This window comes from Chanodichthys erythropterus, chromosome 11 (assembly GCF_024489055.1).
Source record: "Chanodichthys erythropterus isolate Z2021 chromosome 11, ASM2448905v1, whole genome shotgun sequence".
Lineage (NCBI taxonomy): Eukaryota > Metazoa > Chordata > Actinopteri > Cypriniformes > Xenocyprididae > Chanodichthys > Chanodichthys erythropterus.
In genome coordinates, this window is record NC_090231.1 from 32969678 (window position 1) to 32986748 (window position 17071).

The 17071-nt window shown below is 40.2% G+C and overlaps 1 protein-coding gene across 4 annotated transcripts in view; it reads right to left on the reverse strand.

Annotated features, from left to right (window-relative positions):
* Nucleotides 1–303: 303 nt before the first annotated feature.
* The window catches only part of mettl15 (methyltransferase 15, mitochondrial 12S rRNA N4-cytidine), a 117813-nt gene continuing 101045 nt past the window's right edge, over nucleotides 304–17071 (reverse strand). For 3 of the 4 annotated variants that reach the window (XM_067400790.1, XM_067400792.1, XM_067400793.1), the window contains exons 6-7: nucleotides 13632–13811; nucleotides 304–1545 (exon numbers count right to left, since the gene is read on the reverse strand). In XM_067400790.1, coding sequence (XP_067256891.1) covers nucleotides 1088–1545; nucleotides 13632–13811 — 638 coding nt within the window. In that variant the 3' untranslated portion in view covers nucleotides 304–1087. The remainder of the gene's footprint in view (nucleotides 1546–13631; nucleotides 13812–17071) is intronic. The other variant, XM_067400791.1, reaches the window with a different exon arrangement.

Consider the following 17071-nt stretch of genomic DNA (forward strand, 5'->3'; position numbering starts at 1 on the left):
AGAGACAGAGCTCTGAAAGCTTTTGATGGTAAGAAAGGGGTTTGATTTAAGCAGACTAATTGATTGGAGAAATCCAGCATATTTCACATTTCACTGGTAGTTTGAGTTACAACAGTTTGATTAAGAATTTAAAAGAAAAGTTGGTAACACTTTACAATAAGGTTCATTAGTTAACTACATTAGTTAACATGAACTAATAATGAACTGCACTTATACAGCATTTATTAATCTTTGTTAATGTTAATTTCAACGTTTACTTATACATTATTAAAATCTTGTTATCATTAGTTAATGCACTGTGAACTAACATGAACAAACAATGAACAACTGTATTTTCATTAACTAACGTTAACAAAGATTAGTAAATACAGAAACAAATGTATTGTACATGGTTAGTAAATGTTAGTGAATACATTAACTGATGTTTAACTAATGACATTTATTGTAAAGTGTTACCGAAAAGTTAATAAATGAAATGTGCATGTTCACAATAAGATGAACAACATGCATTTAGAAGAGATGTGAATTTTCATTTAGTGCTGACTTTCATTTTGGTTTTAGTGTTTATATTCTAAAACTTGAAACCTTTACAACCCATCTGTATTATCCATTAAAATGTCATTAGATAGCAATAACACTACACTGTGCTGGGAAATTTTATGCCGTTAAATCATTTAAAATAATACCAGTTGGCAAATTAACTTTGGCAGCCCTAAACCAGTAACCTAAATAATTAAATCTGAACAAAAACTAACAATGACAAAGTAAAAACTGAAAATAATTTAGAAATAAAAACTAAACTGAAAAAAAAGGAACAAAACATGGAAAAAAAAAAAAAAAAAAAAAAAAAAATATCTAACATACCTACCCTCAGCCAGATATGCAAAGTGTTCATAAACTGAACATCTCCATGTTAAATCCATCCAGAATTTATGCCCACGCCACCAACATTTTCAACAACAAATTATAAAAACAAATTCTGGAGTGCTATTGTTTATTTTGTTCTGAAACTACATATGAAAAGTTAAATTAGCAATCTAGTAAAAAGCATCAGTTTCAGTTACTGTGGTTGAATTTTCACCATCGTCTATCGTCTTACTGCCGTTCTGAGTTTAGCTGATCGAGCTCTTGGGTTCTCCTGCACCTCCTCCTCAGTTGGCTTTATCACTTTCTTCAGACTGACCCAATGTGCGCTCTCTCGCCCCCTCTCCCCTTCTTCGTTTTCTTCCTCCTCCTCCTCGTGCTCCTCTTTTTCTAATCCATGCTGAGCTTTGGCTCGCTGGCGAATGCTGCGGCGTGGTGGGGCAGCCAGGTCCTCTCCACGCAGGAAACGCTTGGTCAGCCGGTCCTCCAAGGAATGGAAGGTGAGAACACAGAGTCGCCCCTTGGGACGGAGCAGAGTTTGTGCCACATTCAGGCCAGCGTGTAACTCGTTGAGCTCATCATTTACAAATATCCGTAAGGCCTGGAAGGTTTTGGTGGCAACGTGTGAAGGCCGCTGCAGGCGGTCACGCCGGGCGTACAGCGCACTAGCAGGAAATGCTCCTAAAATAAGAGAGGCAGAAGTTAGTTATTAAGTTAACAGAGTGTTGGAAGGTTCATTTAAAAATCCATATTTAGAACTGTGTACTTATACTAGTCTTATGTTTTAGTTTTGTTATTACTTCAACAAAAATATATGAATTGATTCACATATATTTTCCAAATTGGTGCCTATTTAGTTCAAATATCTGTCAGAGCAGTGTTTCTTCACCTTTTAGCAGTTTAAAAAAACATTTTTTTTTAACTGCTTACACACATTTTCAAAACTTTGCCTCTTTTTTTTTTTTCAAAACTTTACAAACAAAATGCAAAATGCGTCACATCTCTTGCGAAATGAAGCACTGCATTCAAAATATCACAAACACATCTCAAAAGCAAACATTTGTCTTGCGTTGCAAACACCTTTGCCATAATATTCTATTTTTGGATATATGATATCAGTTATTAAAAACCTAAAGCCCTTCTTTCATGAGCTCCTATGTACATTTCTGTACAAGACTGAAAGTAATTGGCAGAGAGATGTTGAAACATTCACGATAAACACAAAAGCAAGACTAGAACCAAAGTATTTATTTTTTTATTGTAAGCATTTGTGGTTGTGAATACAGTATTACACAGTAGAGAAATACATCAAAAAGAAATACATCAAACGTGTAGTTGGACAGAAACAATGGTTGTTTTTGAAAAGATTAGATTAGATTTTTGTGTTATATAGAGAATTGTGTGCTGTGTCTTGCAAAAAGTGTTTTATGAAATTGAAAACTCAAAGTCGAAGGCTGAGAATTAGTGTATGGTTTTGCAGATTTGGTGTGTGGCTCTGGCGTTTGAGTGTCAGGTTTCAGAAACTGTGTGACAAGTAAGGATTTTGTGTGTAAGCAGTTGACCATGTTACAGATCCCTTGTCCCCCTGGACTACATTTCCCATGATCCTCCTGTTATGTCACCTGCACTCACTTCCCTCATCAGCTCCTCTTCATCACTCATCACCTGCACCTGGACTCTATTATCATCACTCCCTTTATATGGCACTCATTCCCTGCACTCCTTGTCCGTTCTCTGTTGTGTTAATGCGTATGTTTGGTGTCTCCCTGCCGTTGTTTATTAAAGAGTGTTTATAATTGTGGAAATCCGCATCTGCCTCATCTCTCTACCAGCATACCGTAACAGAAGAACGGACCTTTAAACCGACCGGATTTTCCACAAAACAACATGGAGACTTTCCCCAGCTCCCTGGCTCCTACTCCTTCAATGCCTCCCACAACTCTGTCAGCTGGCGATTGGCTCATCGTGCTCCTACAGGTGGGTCGTTCGCTGGAGAGGTATGTGGAGGAGTTCGTTGAGCTCGCTTTTTTGTCTGACTGGCCTGAAGCATGTTTGATTTCCTTGTTTCTGGATGGACTAGATGATGACACCATCCGTTTTGATGAACCCGATTATCGTTTCTCCTTAAGCGAAACTATCAACTCCATTTTATGGTTAAATGACTCCAAATTCTATGTTGATTGGGTTCAGGATAGGTGTTTATCTCTGGTCCATCCAGAAACACGGTTGGCTGGGCCAGTCAGTCAGCCACAGTCTTCCTCCGCATACCCCACCAGCGAACTCCCTGCCTGCCCCATGCTGGACCCACACTGCTCTACTGGGTCCAGAAAGCGGAGGAGGAGGAAGCAAGCCGCTCCAGTCTCACCAGAGCACACTCCAGTCTCTCCAGAGCCCGCTCCAGTCTCTCCAGAGCCCGCTCCAGCCCTCTCCGAGCCTGCCGCTCCATTCCTGGGCGAGCCGACAGATGATGCGGCCTGGCTTATTGACTTTTTCACCAAGCCAGTTTCTCCAATCTCAGCCGCCGAACCCTCTTCTCCAGTCTCAGCCGCCGAGCCATCTTCTCCAGTCTCAGCCGCCGAGCCCTCAGCTCCAGCCGCCGCCGCCGAGCCAGCCGCTCCTATGATGAACTTTGTTAGAAAAGTCTCCAGCCCTAAGACTGTTTACCCTCCCTACCTCCCTCTCCCACCTCCATCCATTTGGGTCTTCACTGAACCTCCACCTCAAGCCCCCTCGCCCAGATCTCCACCTCGGACCTCTGGGCGATTACCTACACCCTGGCACCAACCTCCCTCGTCTCCACCATGGTCCATCAGTCCACAAGTCTCACAAGTCTCCATCCTGCCCCCGTTCACACCTTGGTCACTCGTCAGCCTGCCCTCACTTCTGGACTGCACTCCTCCGTCTCCGCTCCGTCCCTCCGTTCCAGTTGACTTCCTCACTCCCCCTGGTGTTCACTTTGTTGTATGTCATCTGTGTTCAACTGCGGCCTTCTGGAGCCCCGGCTGCGCTTCGGTCGGTGGAGCCGCTGGTTCCACCATCTCCCGCTGGTCCTTCAGCGCCGCCTGGGCTCAACGGCTCGAAGGCTTCGGCCCCTGACCCTCCATGGCTGCCTTCGGCCCCGGACCAACCATGGCTGCCTTCGGCCCTGCCCTGGAGACCTCCACTCCAGTCTACTCCTCCCCCTGCTCCGGCTTGAGGTCTCCAGGGCGCCCACCCCCCGGTTGTTACATCTACGGCGCGAGGACGCGCCTACCGGGAGGGGGAGGTACTGTTACATATCCCTTGTCCCCCTGGACTCCATTTCCCATGATCCTCCTGTTTCGTCACCTGCACTCACTTCCCTCGTCAGCTCCTCTTCATCACTCATCACCTGCACCTGGACTCTATTATCATCTCTCCCTTTATATGGCACTCACTCCCTGCACTCCTTGTCCGTTCTCTGTTGTGTTAATGCGTATGTTTGGTGTCTCCCAGCCGTTGTTTATTAAAGAGTGTTTATGATTGTGGAAATCCGCATCTGCCTCATCTCTCTACCAGCATACCGTAACAGACCAATTGACACCAAACTCATTTTATTAATTATCAGTTAGATCAGAGGTTCTTCACTTTGGCCCTCAAGATCCACTTTCCTGTAGAGTTTAGCTCCAATCTTTATCAAACTCAAATGCCAGTAACTAGTAATGAACCCATTTCACATTTTTTTTTACATTTACTGCCAAGGTAATATAACAGTGTTATAAAGGTGTATTAATTAAAAAAAATATATATATATATTACTGGATTTGCAATGTTGATAACTGTGGAAACACGTCATCACAGTCTGTGAAAAGCATCTTTGATTAGCAGGCGTGTTTGATTTGGGTTGGAGGTAAACTCTGCAGGAAAGTGGACCTTGAGGGCCAGAATTTAGAACCCCGGATTTAGATGATGTACCATTAAATATCATTTAAGTCACTTTAAATGTTTAATTTCACTCACTTTTAACCAGTTGCTAATTAGCTTGTGTATTGGCTGTTTTTCAGTACTTATAAAGCACATATTAATGCCTTATTCTCCATGACCATATTCTACATCCCTAAATCCTACCCCATGCCTAAACTTAAACACTACAACAACTACCTTACTAACTATTAATAAGCAGTAAATTAAATGTTTATTGAGGCAAACGTTAGTTAGTAGGATTAGTAGTTAAAGGATTAGTTCACTTTTAAATAAATTTTTGCTGATAATTTACTCACCCCCATGTCATCCAAGATGTCCATGTCCTTTCTTCAGTCGAAAAGAAATTAAGGTTTTTGACGAAAACATTCCAGGATTTTTCTCCTTATAATGGGCTTCAATGGGCACCAGACGGTTCAAGATCCAATTGACAGTTTCAATGCAGCTTCAAAGGGCTTTAAACGATACCAGATGATGAATAAGGGTCTTATCTAGCGAAACGATAGGTCATTTAAAAAAGAAAAAAAAAAATTAACTTTTATAAGCACAAATGCTCGCCTTGCTCTGTTCTCGGATGCGCATTCGTGATGTCACGTAATACGCAATTACATTGAAAAGGTCACGCTTGACATAGGCGGAAGTACCAAGTCAGTGTTTACAACTTGAACGTGCAAATACTAAGTCAAATGCCGTTTACAAAAAAAGGCAAAACAACAATGTCGGACGAGGAGAAGATGAGTTTTTCACCCTGCCCTACCTTTTTGAACCGGAATACACAGAGGAAGAAATTAGGCAGATGGAAGAGACTGCTGCGGCGACACACACCTCTCCAGCATCGGGCAGACGTGGTGGTGCACATGTGGCAAATGCCAACCATTGTCAACAGAGGAAGAATCTCAATGCTTCCATGACTGGACCATTTCAATCCGGCCATTAGAATCAGTCGGTGAGTCCCTGTTTCCATCTCGCTGCATTACCGGACAAAATGGATTTCCACCGTTACTAAGCAACAGCGTCGCACACCGGACGCGAAGCTCAGCACCGTGCCACGTCTTTAAAATTCGAACACATTGTTTTCTATGAATGTGCACACCGGCGGCGACATTCGGCGCCTGTCCGCGGTGCCCAGCTACGACTCAAAATCCTGCCGCGCCACAGAGCGCCATGTACATTGTTTTACATTAAATGTATATTATATTTCTCTCAAATTGTCATTAATTTACATACTGACTTCACCCTGTGCTGCAAGATACATTAGTTTTACACTTTAACAGCTTGAAAAAAGTCTAAAAATGTATAATAAACGTAGCCTTTTCTTTCATTTTGCTCTGTTGTGCCATTTTCCATGTACACTAACCTCAGTGCGAAATATTCAAGCATATGTAACGTTTCCCTGTCGATATGAAAAAAACTCCCATTGTGCAGCTCTTCTATCAAGAGTCGAGTCAAAATTAAGCTTGCACGTATATAATGTGCGCGTCCGGTGTGCGACCCCCTTTAGAGGTGTTTTTGTTCTGATGGAGAAGGGTATGACAGTCTGATGGCACTGACAACACAGGATGGAAGAACCATTAGTTGTTTTACCTTTTTTTGTAAACGGCGTTTGACTTACCGTGTGTCTCAATCAGCTCCCTAGTTCAGTAGACACGGCACTGATCAGGGAATCAGCCACATTCACTTTCATGATATACTGATTCATGACCTAGGGAACTAGGGAGCTGATTGAGATGCAGGGTTAGTATTTGCACGTTCAAGTTGTAAACACCGACTCTGTACTTCTGCCTATGTCAAGCGTGACCTTTTTAACGTAATTGCGTATTACGTGACGTCACGAACGCGCATCCCAGAACAGAGCAAGGCGAGCATTTGTGCTTATAAAACATAAACTTTTTTTATTTTTTTTAAAATGACCGATCGTTTCGCTAGATAAGACCCTTATTCATCGTCTGGTATCGTTTAAAGCCCTTTGAAGCTGCATTGAAACTGTCATTTGGACCTTGAACCGTCTGGTGCCCATTGAAGCCCATTATAAGGAGAAAAATCCTGGAATGTTTTCATCAAAAACCTTAATTTCTTTTCGACTGAAGAAAGAAGGACATGGGCATCTTGAATGACATGGGGGTGAGTAAATTATCAGCAAAAGTTTATTTAAAAGTGAACTAATCCTTTAATAGTGAATATGTGCTCATAATTAAGTTAAACGTCAAAATACTTCAAACTGTTTTTGGAGTAAATAAATTGTAGTTCACTAAATTGCAGTCTGTTGCATTATTCTATGTTAACACTTTCCATGGTAATAAATTTCAAGTTTCTTTATGAAGTATAGTACATTATTCAGTTTGAGGGATGGAAGTGCAAGGGGTGCTTTTTGCAAAAACAATCAAGAAGTAAATTCCTCATCAAGAAGAAAAAGGTGCTGTACACTTTAAAATCATATGAACAAAGAGACAAACACACAGCTGGGGACACACAGGGGCTTATTCCGGATCAGTATGTGTGATGACACAGTGGTTTTGAAAATAAACAGGCTGTTCTACAAAGCACCCAAAGCTCATGGAGAGATAGGTCCATGTTGTATATTGTGCTGAGATGAATTGGCTCAGTATGAGCAAGGGGAGGTGACGTTGTTCCCTGAACTGACAACATGCAGAGCTTAAAGTTTCAGATAGAAAGAACACAGAGATTCTGTTCATGCTATACACAAGTTGTCTTATTAGAGGGTACAGAACGTAAAAATATGAGCATACACTATAAAGTATATATCCACTGTAAATACAGCCATGACAATCAATCATAAAGTATGTTTATGATAATGCTTTAATGGTTATTTCTGATTTCTGAATGGCAGCAACATCGAGATAATTATATGGAATTTGTTTTAAATTATTTGAGCTAAAAAGTGGTCAAAACTATTTTTTCAAGCACTGGGAACATTGTAGACAAATTAAATACTGGTTATGCTGTACATTGCAACAATACAGTACACCTAAGTTAGACAAGTGTATTATTAGATATGACTGATACGTTCTGAGCTATTACCTAACATGCATAAAAATAACAATAGGTAACTAAAAATAGCAGTCACATCTACAGCACTTACTGTGATTCACAGTTTATGCTAAAAGTTAGCATGTCGGTGATTAATAATGTTTTTTTCATCCTTCATGGCTTCTGATAAACCTTTTATGATAAAATATCTGCTTGTGTGCATGAAATAAAAGAATGACTCACTTCTAATTTTCTGAAACTAAACATGGACAAAACTGAGATCATTAGTATTGGAACATTACTCATTAGCAATATTCCTACCTTTTTTTTTCCCTGTGAGATTGCTGGTACTCTCATCAAACCATCAAGTACTGTCTCCTCTGTCTCCATTCAGGCTCATATCAACTCTATCACCAAATCAGCATTCTTTCAATTACGTCGCATTGCCCAGCTCTGTCCCTTCATCAGTGACAAAGATGCCAAAACTGTCATCCATGCATTTGTCTCATTCTGTCTCGTTTACTGTAATGCCCGTTTCATTGGTTTACCTGCCAGCTCCATTGCCAGATTACAATATATTCAAAATTCTGCTGCTAGAATACTTACCCACACCAAATGTTCTGCCTACATCACCCCAATTTTGTATGATCCAGTGGTATTAAGTATTAAAGGGTTAGTTCACCCAAAAAAATGAAATTTCTGTCATTAATTACTCACCCTCATGTCGTTCCAAACCCGTAAGACCTTCGTTCATCCTCGAAACACAAATTAAGACATTTTTGATGAAATCTGAGAGATGAAACTCCTCCTTAGACAGCAAGTTAACTACCACTTTCAAGGCCCTGAAAAGTACTAAAGACATTGTTAAAGTAGTCCATGTGACTGCAGTGGTTCAACCTTAATTTTATGAAGTGGCTAGAATACTAAGCTCTGCACTGCATTCACCATGTCAACTGCGTAGGCAACTGACATGGAAGAGAAGAGATTTGTTGAATAAAGTCGTTATTAGAGTCCGAGCACCAATGGTGTGAGGACCCTATTGTAATTGCTTGGTCTATTATTATTCTTCTCTGAAATCAATTGCATTTTTGAGGGCCTAAACATGCTCAACAACTCATTTTGCACACGTGTCAGAATGGGTGAAAATGTTTGTCTGATATGGGTTTCAGAATTCGGTGTGGCAAAATGGCTTGATAGTAACACCTACAAAATTTCAATTAATTACCCTTGCACTATGTTTCACGTACAAGTATGAAATTCGGTACATGCATGTAATAGCCCAATACCTACAAAAAAGTCGCTGGGAGCAAAATCTGGAAACCCAACAGCAAGTAAGATATTTAGAATTTTCTCTGCAAATTTTTTGCAGTTTTTGCCATTTCCAGACATTGTACTTTAACAAACTCCTCTAAGAGCTTTAATCAGATCAACATCATATTTGGTCAGTCTAATCTAAAGGCCTGTCATGATCATGAGTTGGAATGCCCTGTTTAGCCACCAGAGGGCACTCCAACATGGACTTTTGTCACCTGTCTGAACTGCATTTCCCATAATTCACTCCTGTACTCATTATCCTTGATTCATTGCACCCAGCTGCACCCAGTGTTTGCTCATTAGTTCTGTCTATTTAGTCTCAGTGTTTTCTGCCTTTGTTTGTGGTTTGTTATTATTGTTATGTGCACTTTTGTAACCTCTGGCTTTCTGTTTGATGTGGACTGTTATATGGATTTTGACCCTTGCCTGTTCTCTGGATTTCGACTTTGGATTACCCTTTAATAAAATACACTGCACTTGGATCCTAACATCTTGTTTCTGTGTGCACCCGTGACAGAACAAACCACCATTTACAAGGATCCAGCAGCATGAAGGTTCACACGTTCCCTGCCACGGGCAGGGAACGTGTGGCTTTGCTTGGGGCAGTGATGGCTCTATGCCAGGAGGGAGAGGAGGTTTGGTGCTTCTCCCTGAGGTTTTGGACGGTGGCGGTGGGGCTGAAATATAATGATGATGCGCTTAAAGAGATTTTTAATAAAGGTCTCGATGATCCTCTGCCTCAATGGGAGATGGAGGGGCTGCGGGTTTTTGACTTTTGGGGTTTTGTCAATTATCTCTCCCATAGAGTCCATTGGGCAACACCTGCTCAGCCAGAATGCGCTCCAGCCCATGAGTCCGCTCCAGCCCATGAATCCGCTCCCGAATCCACAGAGGAGTTGGGCACGGAGTCACCGCCTCACTTACGTAAGAGGAGGAAGAGGAGGAGGAAGGCTTCAGTCATCCCTCTAGGCCTGGAGGCCTTCCCAGAGCCCGCTCCAGCCAGTGAGTCCGCTCCAGCCAGTGAGTCTGCTCCAGAGCAGCCTGCTCTCCTGGTCAGTCCTGTCTTGGCCCAGAGGGCTGTGCTCACTTTTTATGTTTTGGCTGTCCTGCGTGCGTGGAGGATGAACTTAAGCTCTTTGGACTTTGGAGCAGGCCGCTGTCATCCCAGAGCAACCCGAGCAGCCTGCTGTCGCCCCAGAGCAGCCCGAGGAGCCTGCTGTCGCCCCAGAGTAGCCCGAGCAGCCTGCTGTCGTCCCAGAGCAGCCCGAGCAGCCTGCTGTCGTCACCGAGCTGCCCGCTCTCCCTGATACGGCCACGGAGGCAGTCACCGAGCTGCCCCCTCTCCCTGATACGGCCACGGAGGCCGTCACCGAGCTGCCCGCTCTCCCTGATACGGCCACGGAGGCCGTCACCGAGCTGCCCGCTCTCACTGATACGGACACAGAGCACCCTTGGCCAGCCCTGCCGCTGCCGCCGTCTGTCCTGACGCCTGGTAGCCGCTCCATAAGGAGGGGGTACTGTCATGATCATGATTTGGAGTGCCCTGTTTAGCCACCAGAGGGCACTCCAACATGGACTTTTGTCACCTGTCTGAACTGCATTTCCCACTCCTGGACTCATTATCCTCGTTTCATTGCACCCAGCTGTTTTGTGTTTGCTCATTAGTTCTGTCTATTTAGTCTCAGTGGTTTCTGCCTTTGTTTGTGGTTTATTATTATTTGTTACCTCTGGCTTTCTGTTTGATGTGGACTGTTATTTAACGTCACAAGGCCTTTGTGACGTTAAATTGCAAAGATCTTGAGTTTTCGTTGAAGGCCGTATCCGTGGCGGACTGACAAATTCTGATGTTTCACCATGAAACAGGAAGCTGTTTTAAGTCACATTCAATGTCCGACCTGCCTCAAACTTCACGTGTGATAAGAGTCCTGGCCTGAAGACATCTAGATGCCAATATTCAGTTAGTCATAGTGCCACCTGCTGGCAACAGGAAATGGCATGCTGTGCTCTGTAATTCACTCCATGAAACACATTTCAATATGCCATGAAGTACCAAACATGCTAGAAACATGTTAAATCCTGAAACACTTGGCTAGGTGCTTATTGTATGCAAAAAAATAGTAAGTTGTTGTAACTCAGGCATACAATGTCCCATCTGCTCCAAACTTCACATGTTTGAGAAGAGTACTGCCCTGAACACATCTACATGGCAATATTCAGTTATAGTATAGCACCACTCATTGGCAACAGGAAATGAAATGTTTAACACTGTGATGCACTACTAGCAATATGCTAAAATATGCAATTAAGTATTAAACATGTTACAAACATTCTAAAACAAGCTAGCAACACTTAGCTGAGTGCTAAAGCATGCTATTATCATCATGAAACAGGAAGTTGTTATAACTCAAGCATACAATGTCCAATCTGCCTCAAAATTCACATGATTGATAAGTGCCCTGGCCTGAAGACATCTACATGCCAAAATTTTGTTATAGTCATAGCGCCACCAGCTGGTAGCAGGAAGTGTGGCAAATACGAATGACTGACGTTGTCCTCTTATATTTATATCCTTAAATGCATATTGCCCACTGTGATCTGTTTTCCTAAAGCCACCGTGTGGCGGTGGCACAGGTGCGAGGGGCCTTTCATCGCTGCTTGCAGCTTTAATTTTTGTTTTGTTTTTGCGCACAAAAAGTATTAACAATGTCTTTAGTACTTTTTTTCTGGGCCTTGACAGTGGTAATTAAATTGCTGTCTATGGAGGAGTTGAATTTCATCAAAAATATCTTAATTTGTGTTCCGAAGGTCTTACAGGTTTGTGTAACAACTGAGACAAATCATACACAATTATTAGTCATACTGAACAAATAATCTTTAAACACACTCTTTCCCCATCCCCCGAAAAGACAAGTCTGGGCAAGGGCCTCTTGGACACGATCAGATAAGACTTTTATGATCTGAAACTATGCAGCTATGCAGAACTCTGCATCCAAAAGTAATTTTGAGTCAGGCCCATAGAAAATGCACACAAATGAACCGATCTATAAATGAACATGCATCCCATGACAATATTATAACTGTCTTGCAAACTGTTGTGTATGATATCTGTTTTATGCATATTTTATGATACAGTGCCTTGCAAAAGTATTCATACCTACTGAACTTTTCCAGATTTTGACACATTACAACCACAAACAAAAATATATTTTATTGGGATTTTATGTGATAGACCAACACAAAGTGACACATAATTGTGAAATGGAAGGAAAATGATAAATGGTGTCCAAATGTTTTTACAAATAAATATCTGAAAAGTGTGGCATACATTTGTATTCAGCCGCCCTGAGTCAATACTTTGTAGAACCACCTTTCACTGCAATTACAGCTGCAAGTCTTTTGGGGTATGTCTCTACCAGATTTGCAAATCTAGAGAGTGAAATTTTTGCCCATTCTTCTTTGCAAAATAGCTCAAGCTCAGTCAGATTGGATGGAGAGCGTCTGTGAACAGCGATTTTCAAGTCTCGCTACAGATACTCAATTGGATTTAGGTCTGGACTTTGACTGGGTCATTCTAACACATGAATATGCTTTGATCTAAACTATTCCATTGTAGCTCTGGCTGTATGTTTAGAGTCGCTGTCTTGCTGGAAGGTGAACCTCTGCCCCAGTCTCAAGTCTTTTGCAGACTCTAGCAGGTTTTCATCTAAGATTGCCCTGTATATGTCTTGGTAGGTTTACAGTTATTCCATACTCTTTCCATTTTCAGACGATGGATTGTACAGTGCTCCGTGAGATGTTCAAGGCTTGGGATATTGATTTATAACCTAATCCTTTTTTAAACTTCTCCACAAATTTATCCCTGACCTGTCTGGTGTGTTCTTTGGTCTTCATGATGCTGTTTGTTCACTAATGTTCTCTAACAAACTTCTGAGGGCTTCACAGAACATCTGCATTTATACTGAGATAAAATTACACACAGGTGGAATCTATTTACTAATTAGGTGACTTTTGAAGGCAATTGGTTCCACTGGATTTTATTTAGGGGTATCAGAGTAAAGGGGGCTGAATACAAATGCACACCACACTTTTCAGATATTTATTTGTAAAAAAATTCTGGACACCATTTATCATTTTCCTTCCACATCATAACTATGTGCCACTTTGTGTTGGTCTATCACATAAAATCCCAATAAAATAAATTGTAGTTTGTGGTTGTAACATGTCAAAATGTGGAAAAGTTCAATGGATATGAATACTTTTGCAAGGCACTATAAGAACTAATCGTTAACATAAACCAACATATACCAAGTTTAATGTCTACGAGTTTGTATTTTGAAGATTTAAATGATTGGGTATATGATATATTGATACCTGTGCAACATATCAGTTTTACAAGAATCTTTAATAGTTTCTTCTAAACAACTCAGCCAGTTTAATCACGCTCAAAGGCAAGAGCCATAAACTCCCCCACAAAGGAAGTTCCCGCTACAGACATTCCACTTTGCTCATTGGTTCACTTTGCTCACCTGAAGAGGTGTGGCTCCTCCCAGACCTTAAGAGGAGACGCACAACTCCGCCTCTCTCTCTTGCTTCTTTAGACGGACTGAAGAGACTCCCTTTGCTGCAGGCCTCTTCAGGCCAAGGCCTGTAGGCCTGCAAACCTGTAGTCCTTAACCTGCACCCCAGCCATGTGCTCAACTTTGATACTACAAGAGTCAAGTAAACAGCTTAAGTTATTTAATATTTCTTCATCCAACGCAGAAGATATTGATTGCAACTTCAGACCAAACCATCAAGGATTTCTCCTCAGCCTGCAGACCCGATGCTCCTCAACAGAGTAAAGGCATAAAGTCACTTGCAAAAAAGTAAAGTAAACAGCGATTTAGTACTGATTTGAGAACCAACTTTGTTAGCAAAGGTGCTTTATTACTGAGAAAACTGATGGTCTTTTCCAGTTTTTTTTTTTTTTTTTGACTTTTTTTGACTTTTTCCTATAGCTCCATTTCCTTTACCACTTCCGGTTCAACTCTATCATTTCTCATTTTTACCTATGTATGTGTGTGATTTGCGTGTATGTTATGTGTTTGTTAGTTTAGTTATGTGTTTGTGATTTAGTTAATAAAACTTGTGCATAATACATATTTGGTTCTGACTCTCTGTCTGCAATAGATTGCCTCTTAAATGATCAGATCTTATTACCTGCTCTGTAAATGCTTATTACCAAGCACTGAAAATGCTAAGAAATAATTTTTCTTCTGTGGCCATGAAAAATACCATTCTCTTAGAGTTAATTAATAATCAATACTGAGTGTTCACAGGATGAACTGATTTACTGATTGTAATTTTAATGTAGCTACATCAAGCTAATCTGATTAACTGATTCAAATATTCATAATTGACCATAATTAATAATCATAATGAGTTATGGATAATTATTAATATTCCCCCTTTGAGTTAATTTGCTACATTTGGAAAGACATGAGGGTGAGTAAATAATTACAGAATTTTCATTTTTGGGTGAACTAACCCTTTAATTACAAAATTCTCCTGCTCACTTTTAAAACTTTGCACAGCTTGGTTCCTCCCTATCTCTATAATCTGCTCCTCTGACTTACTCACTACGATCATCTGACTCTGGCCTTCTCTCAGTCTCTCAGTATCGCCTCTCTTCCATAGGTGGTAGATCATTTAGCGTTGTTGCACCCAAACTGGAATTCTCTCCCCAATCTCTCTGCTGTGTTAATAATATCTCTGAATTCATATCACTGCTCAAAACTCGCTTGTTTTAATAAGTTTTATTTATATATATGTTATCAGTCTTAAGTTTTGTTCTGTATTTCATTGTGCTTGATTCTATGCTGCTTTATGCTGGCCTGTTCCTGTAATGCTCTTTTACTGTTCTGTATTCTCTTTACTCTAACCGACTATTTTGTATTATTCTACTTTTCCACTTTTCTATTGTTTGTCATTATTGTCTTGTGTTATCCTGTTATCTTGGTGTTATCTTTTCTTATTGCATGTATGCTACGGCCTATATAAATAAAACGTGTTATTATTATTATTATTATTATTGGGGATACACAATATTATTGGTACGTCATTGGAATTGGCCCGATATAGGCTTAAAATGTAAGCATCGGCCCGATATGATAATTATGCCAATATGCCTTGCTATTGATATGACCAGTTCTGCAGTGTGGTCATTCTTGAAGCAAACTTCTGCCTGAATGGTGATTAGATTCACTGTTTTGGATCGCCTCGCTGAATTTGAAAATGCGAGTGCAGAATGACGCGTCCGGTGTGCAATACAGTCACTAGCACGTGCAGCAGCAGCAACAACAACCTCCCCTGGGTCCTAATGTCTGCCCGGTAAGGAGTTTTATTTATTTAGGGGGCACTGTAGGCCTATTAGTTAGACTAATAAAATGAAAAGTAAAATACACAAATAGCATTAGGATACTTCTGTTTCTGAATAAATAAAGCAGACATTTGATGTCATAAAAATCAGAAATCTGATTTTATTTAAAGGTCAGAAGCTATAGCTTACATGATGAATACATATCACAAACATGACACTTGAAAATTAAATTTATACGTTAATGTGTGATATATTTTTTTGTTTTTTATTGTTAGTTTCAAAGCTTTCAATATACTCTCACTATAAAAATAACTTTAATAATGACTTATTTCTAACAAGGATGTTTTTGCTCAAAACTAAAAATAAATTAAATAATTTGTTTATAATCCCTGCACAGTTGAGACTTGGGGACCTATTTTAATGATCTAAGCACATGGTCTGAAGTGCATGGCGAAGGTGCACTTAGGGCGTGTCCGAATCCACTTTTGCTAGTTTAATGACAGAAAAAAAAGTGCACAGTCCAAAAGGGTTGAAAATGATAACTGTGTCAGGCTGAAACTAGCAAAAAACACTTGCGTCACAGTTGGCATCACATTGCGAAGGGTGTATGATAGGGCCCTTGGTGTTATTATTTATCTAGAGATGCACAAACACAAAATGTCTCTGCTGATACTGATTTATTCAAGCACACATGTATAATTAACAGTAAATAAGCTTTTCTCTATTGTGTTTTTTTTTACAGCCAACTAATGGACAGTGAACATTGGATAACTTTTCTGAGCTAAATACAACGTTAAGTAACAAAGCTTTTTTTTTCAATTATTTGACAGGAGGCATGCTACAAATAATGTTTGGTGTAGGGAAAAACTGTGGAACTGGCAACCCTGGCTTGAACTATGGGTGAGTCATAGGGTCAAATAGAGCCTGCATTAATGTCGCTACTTTTTTAACTGTTAATGCATTATTGTTGCAGAAACTTCTCTAAATTTACAAGAGAGATTTTGTTAACAATTTAATGGGTTTGTGCCTGAACACATTTTTTTTTTCGCCCCCGTTGCCGATTATTGGCCGATACATCACAGCATCTGTACTAATTTTCCTAAACATTTTTTAATAGTTAACCAAAAAAATTACATTTTTGTCATCATTTACTCACATTTATGTCACCTCAAAACAAAGACTGGCTTTTTTTTTTCAGTAGAACAAGATATTTTGCCCACAGAATTAATAGACTGACTTTCATGAGACTTTTGAAGAAAACAGTTATGCAGGTTTATAACAAAGTAAATGTTGACAGATTTTTCATTTTGGGGTGAACTTGAACTGTAACTATTGTATTAACTACTGTCTTAACTACTGTAATGCAAAAAAAAGAAAAGAAAAAAGGTATATATGAGAAATACACAGAAAAATCTGAAATTATACAGAAGAAAAAGATTGTTACACACAGCAGTTTTTTCACCTTGTCCCATCATGGATACAATATGAACATATGAATATGTTTCATGTAGTTTAAAAAAAGGTTTACGATTTATATAATTATTTAAAGAAAAATGTACTCATTAATGTTAGTGCCATATAGCTTCACGCTGATGAATGAGTGGAGAT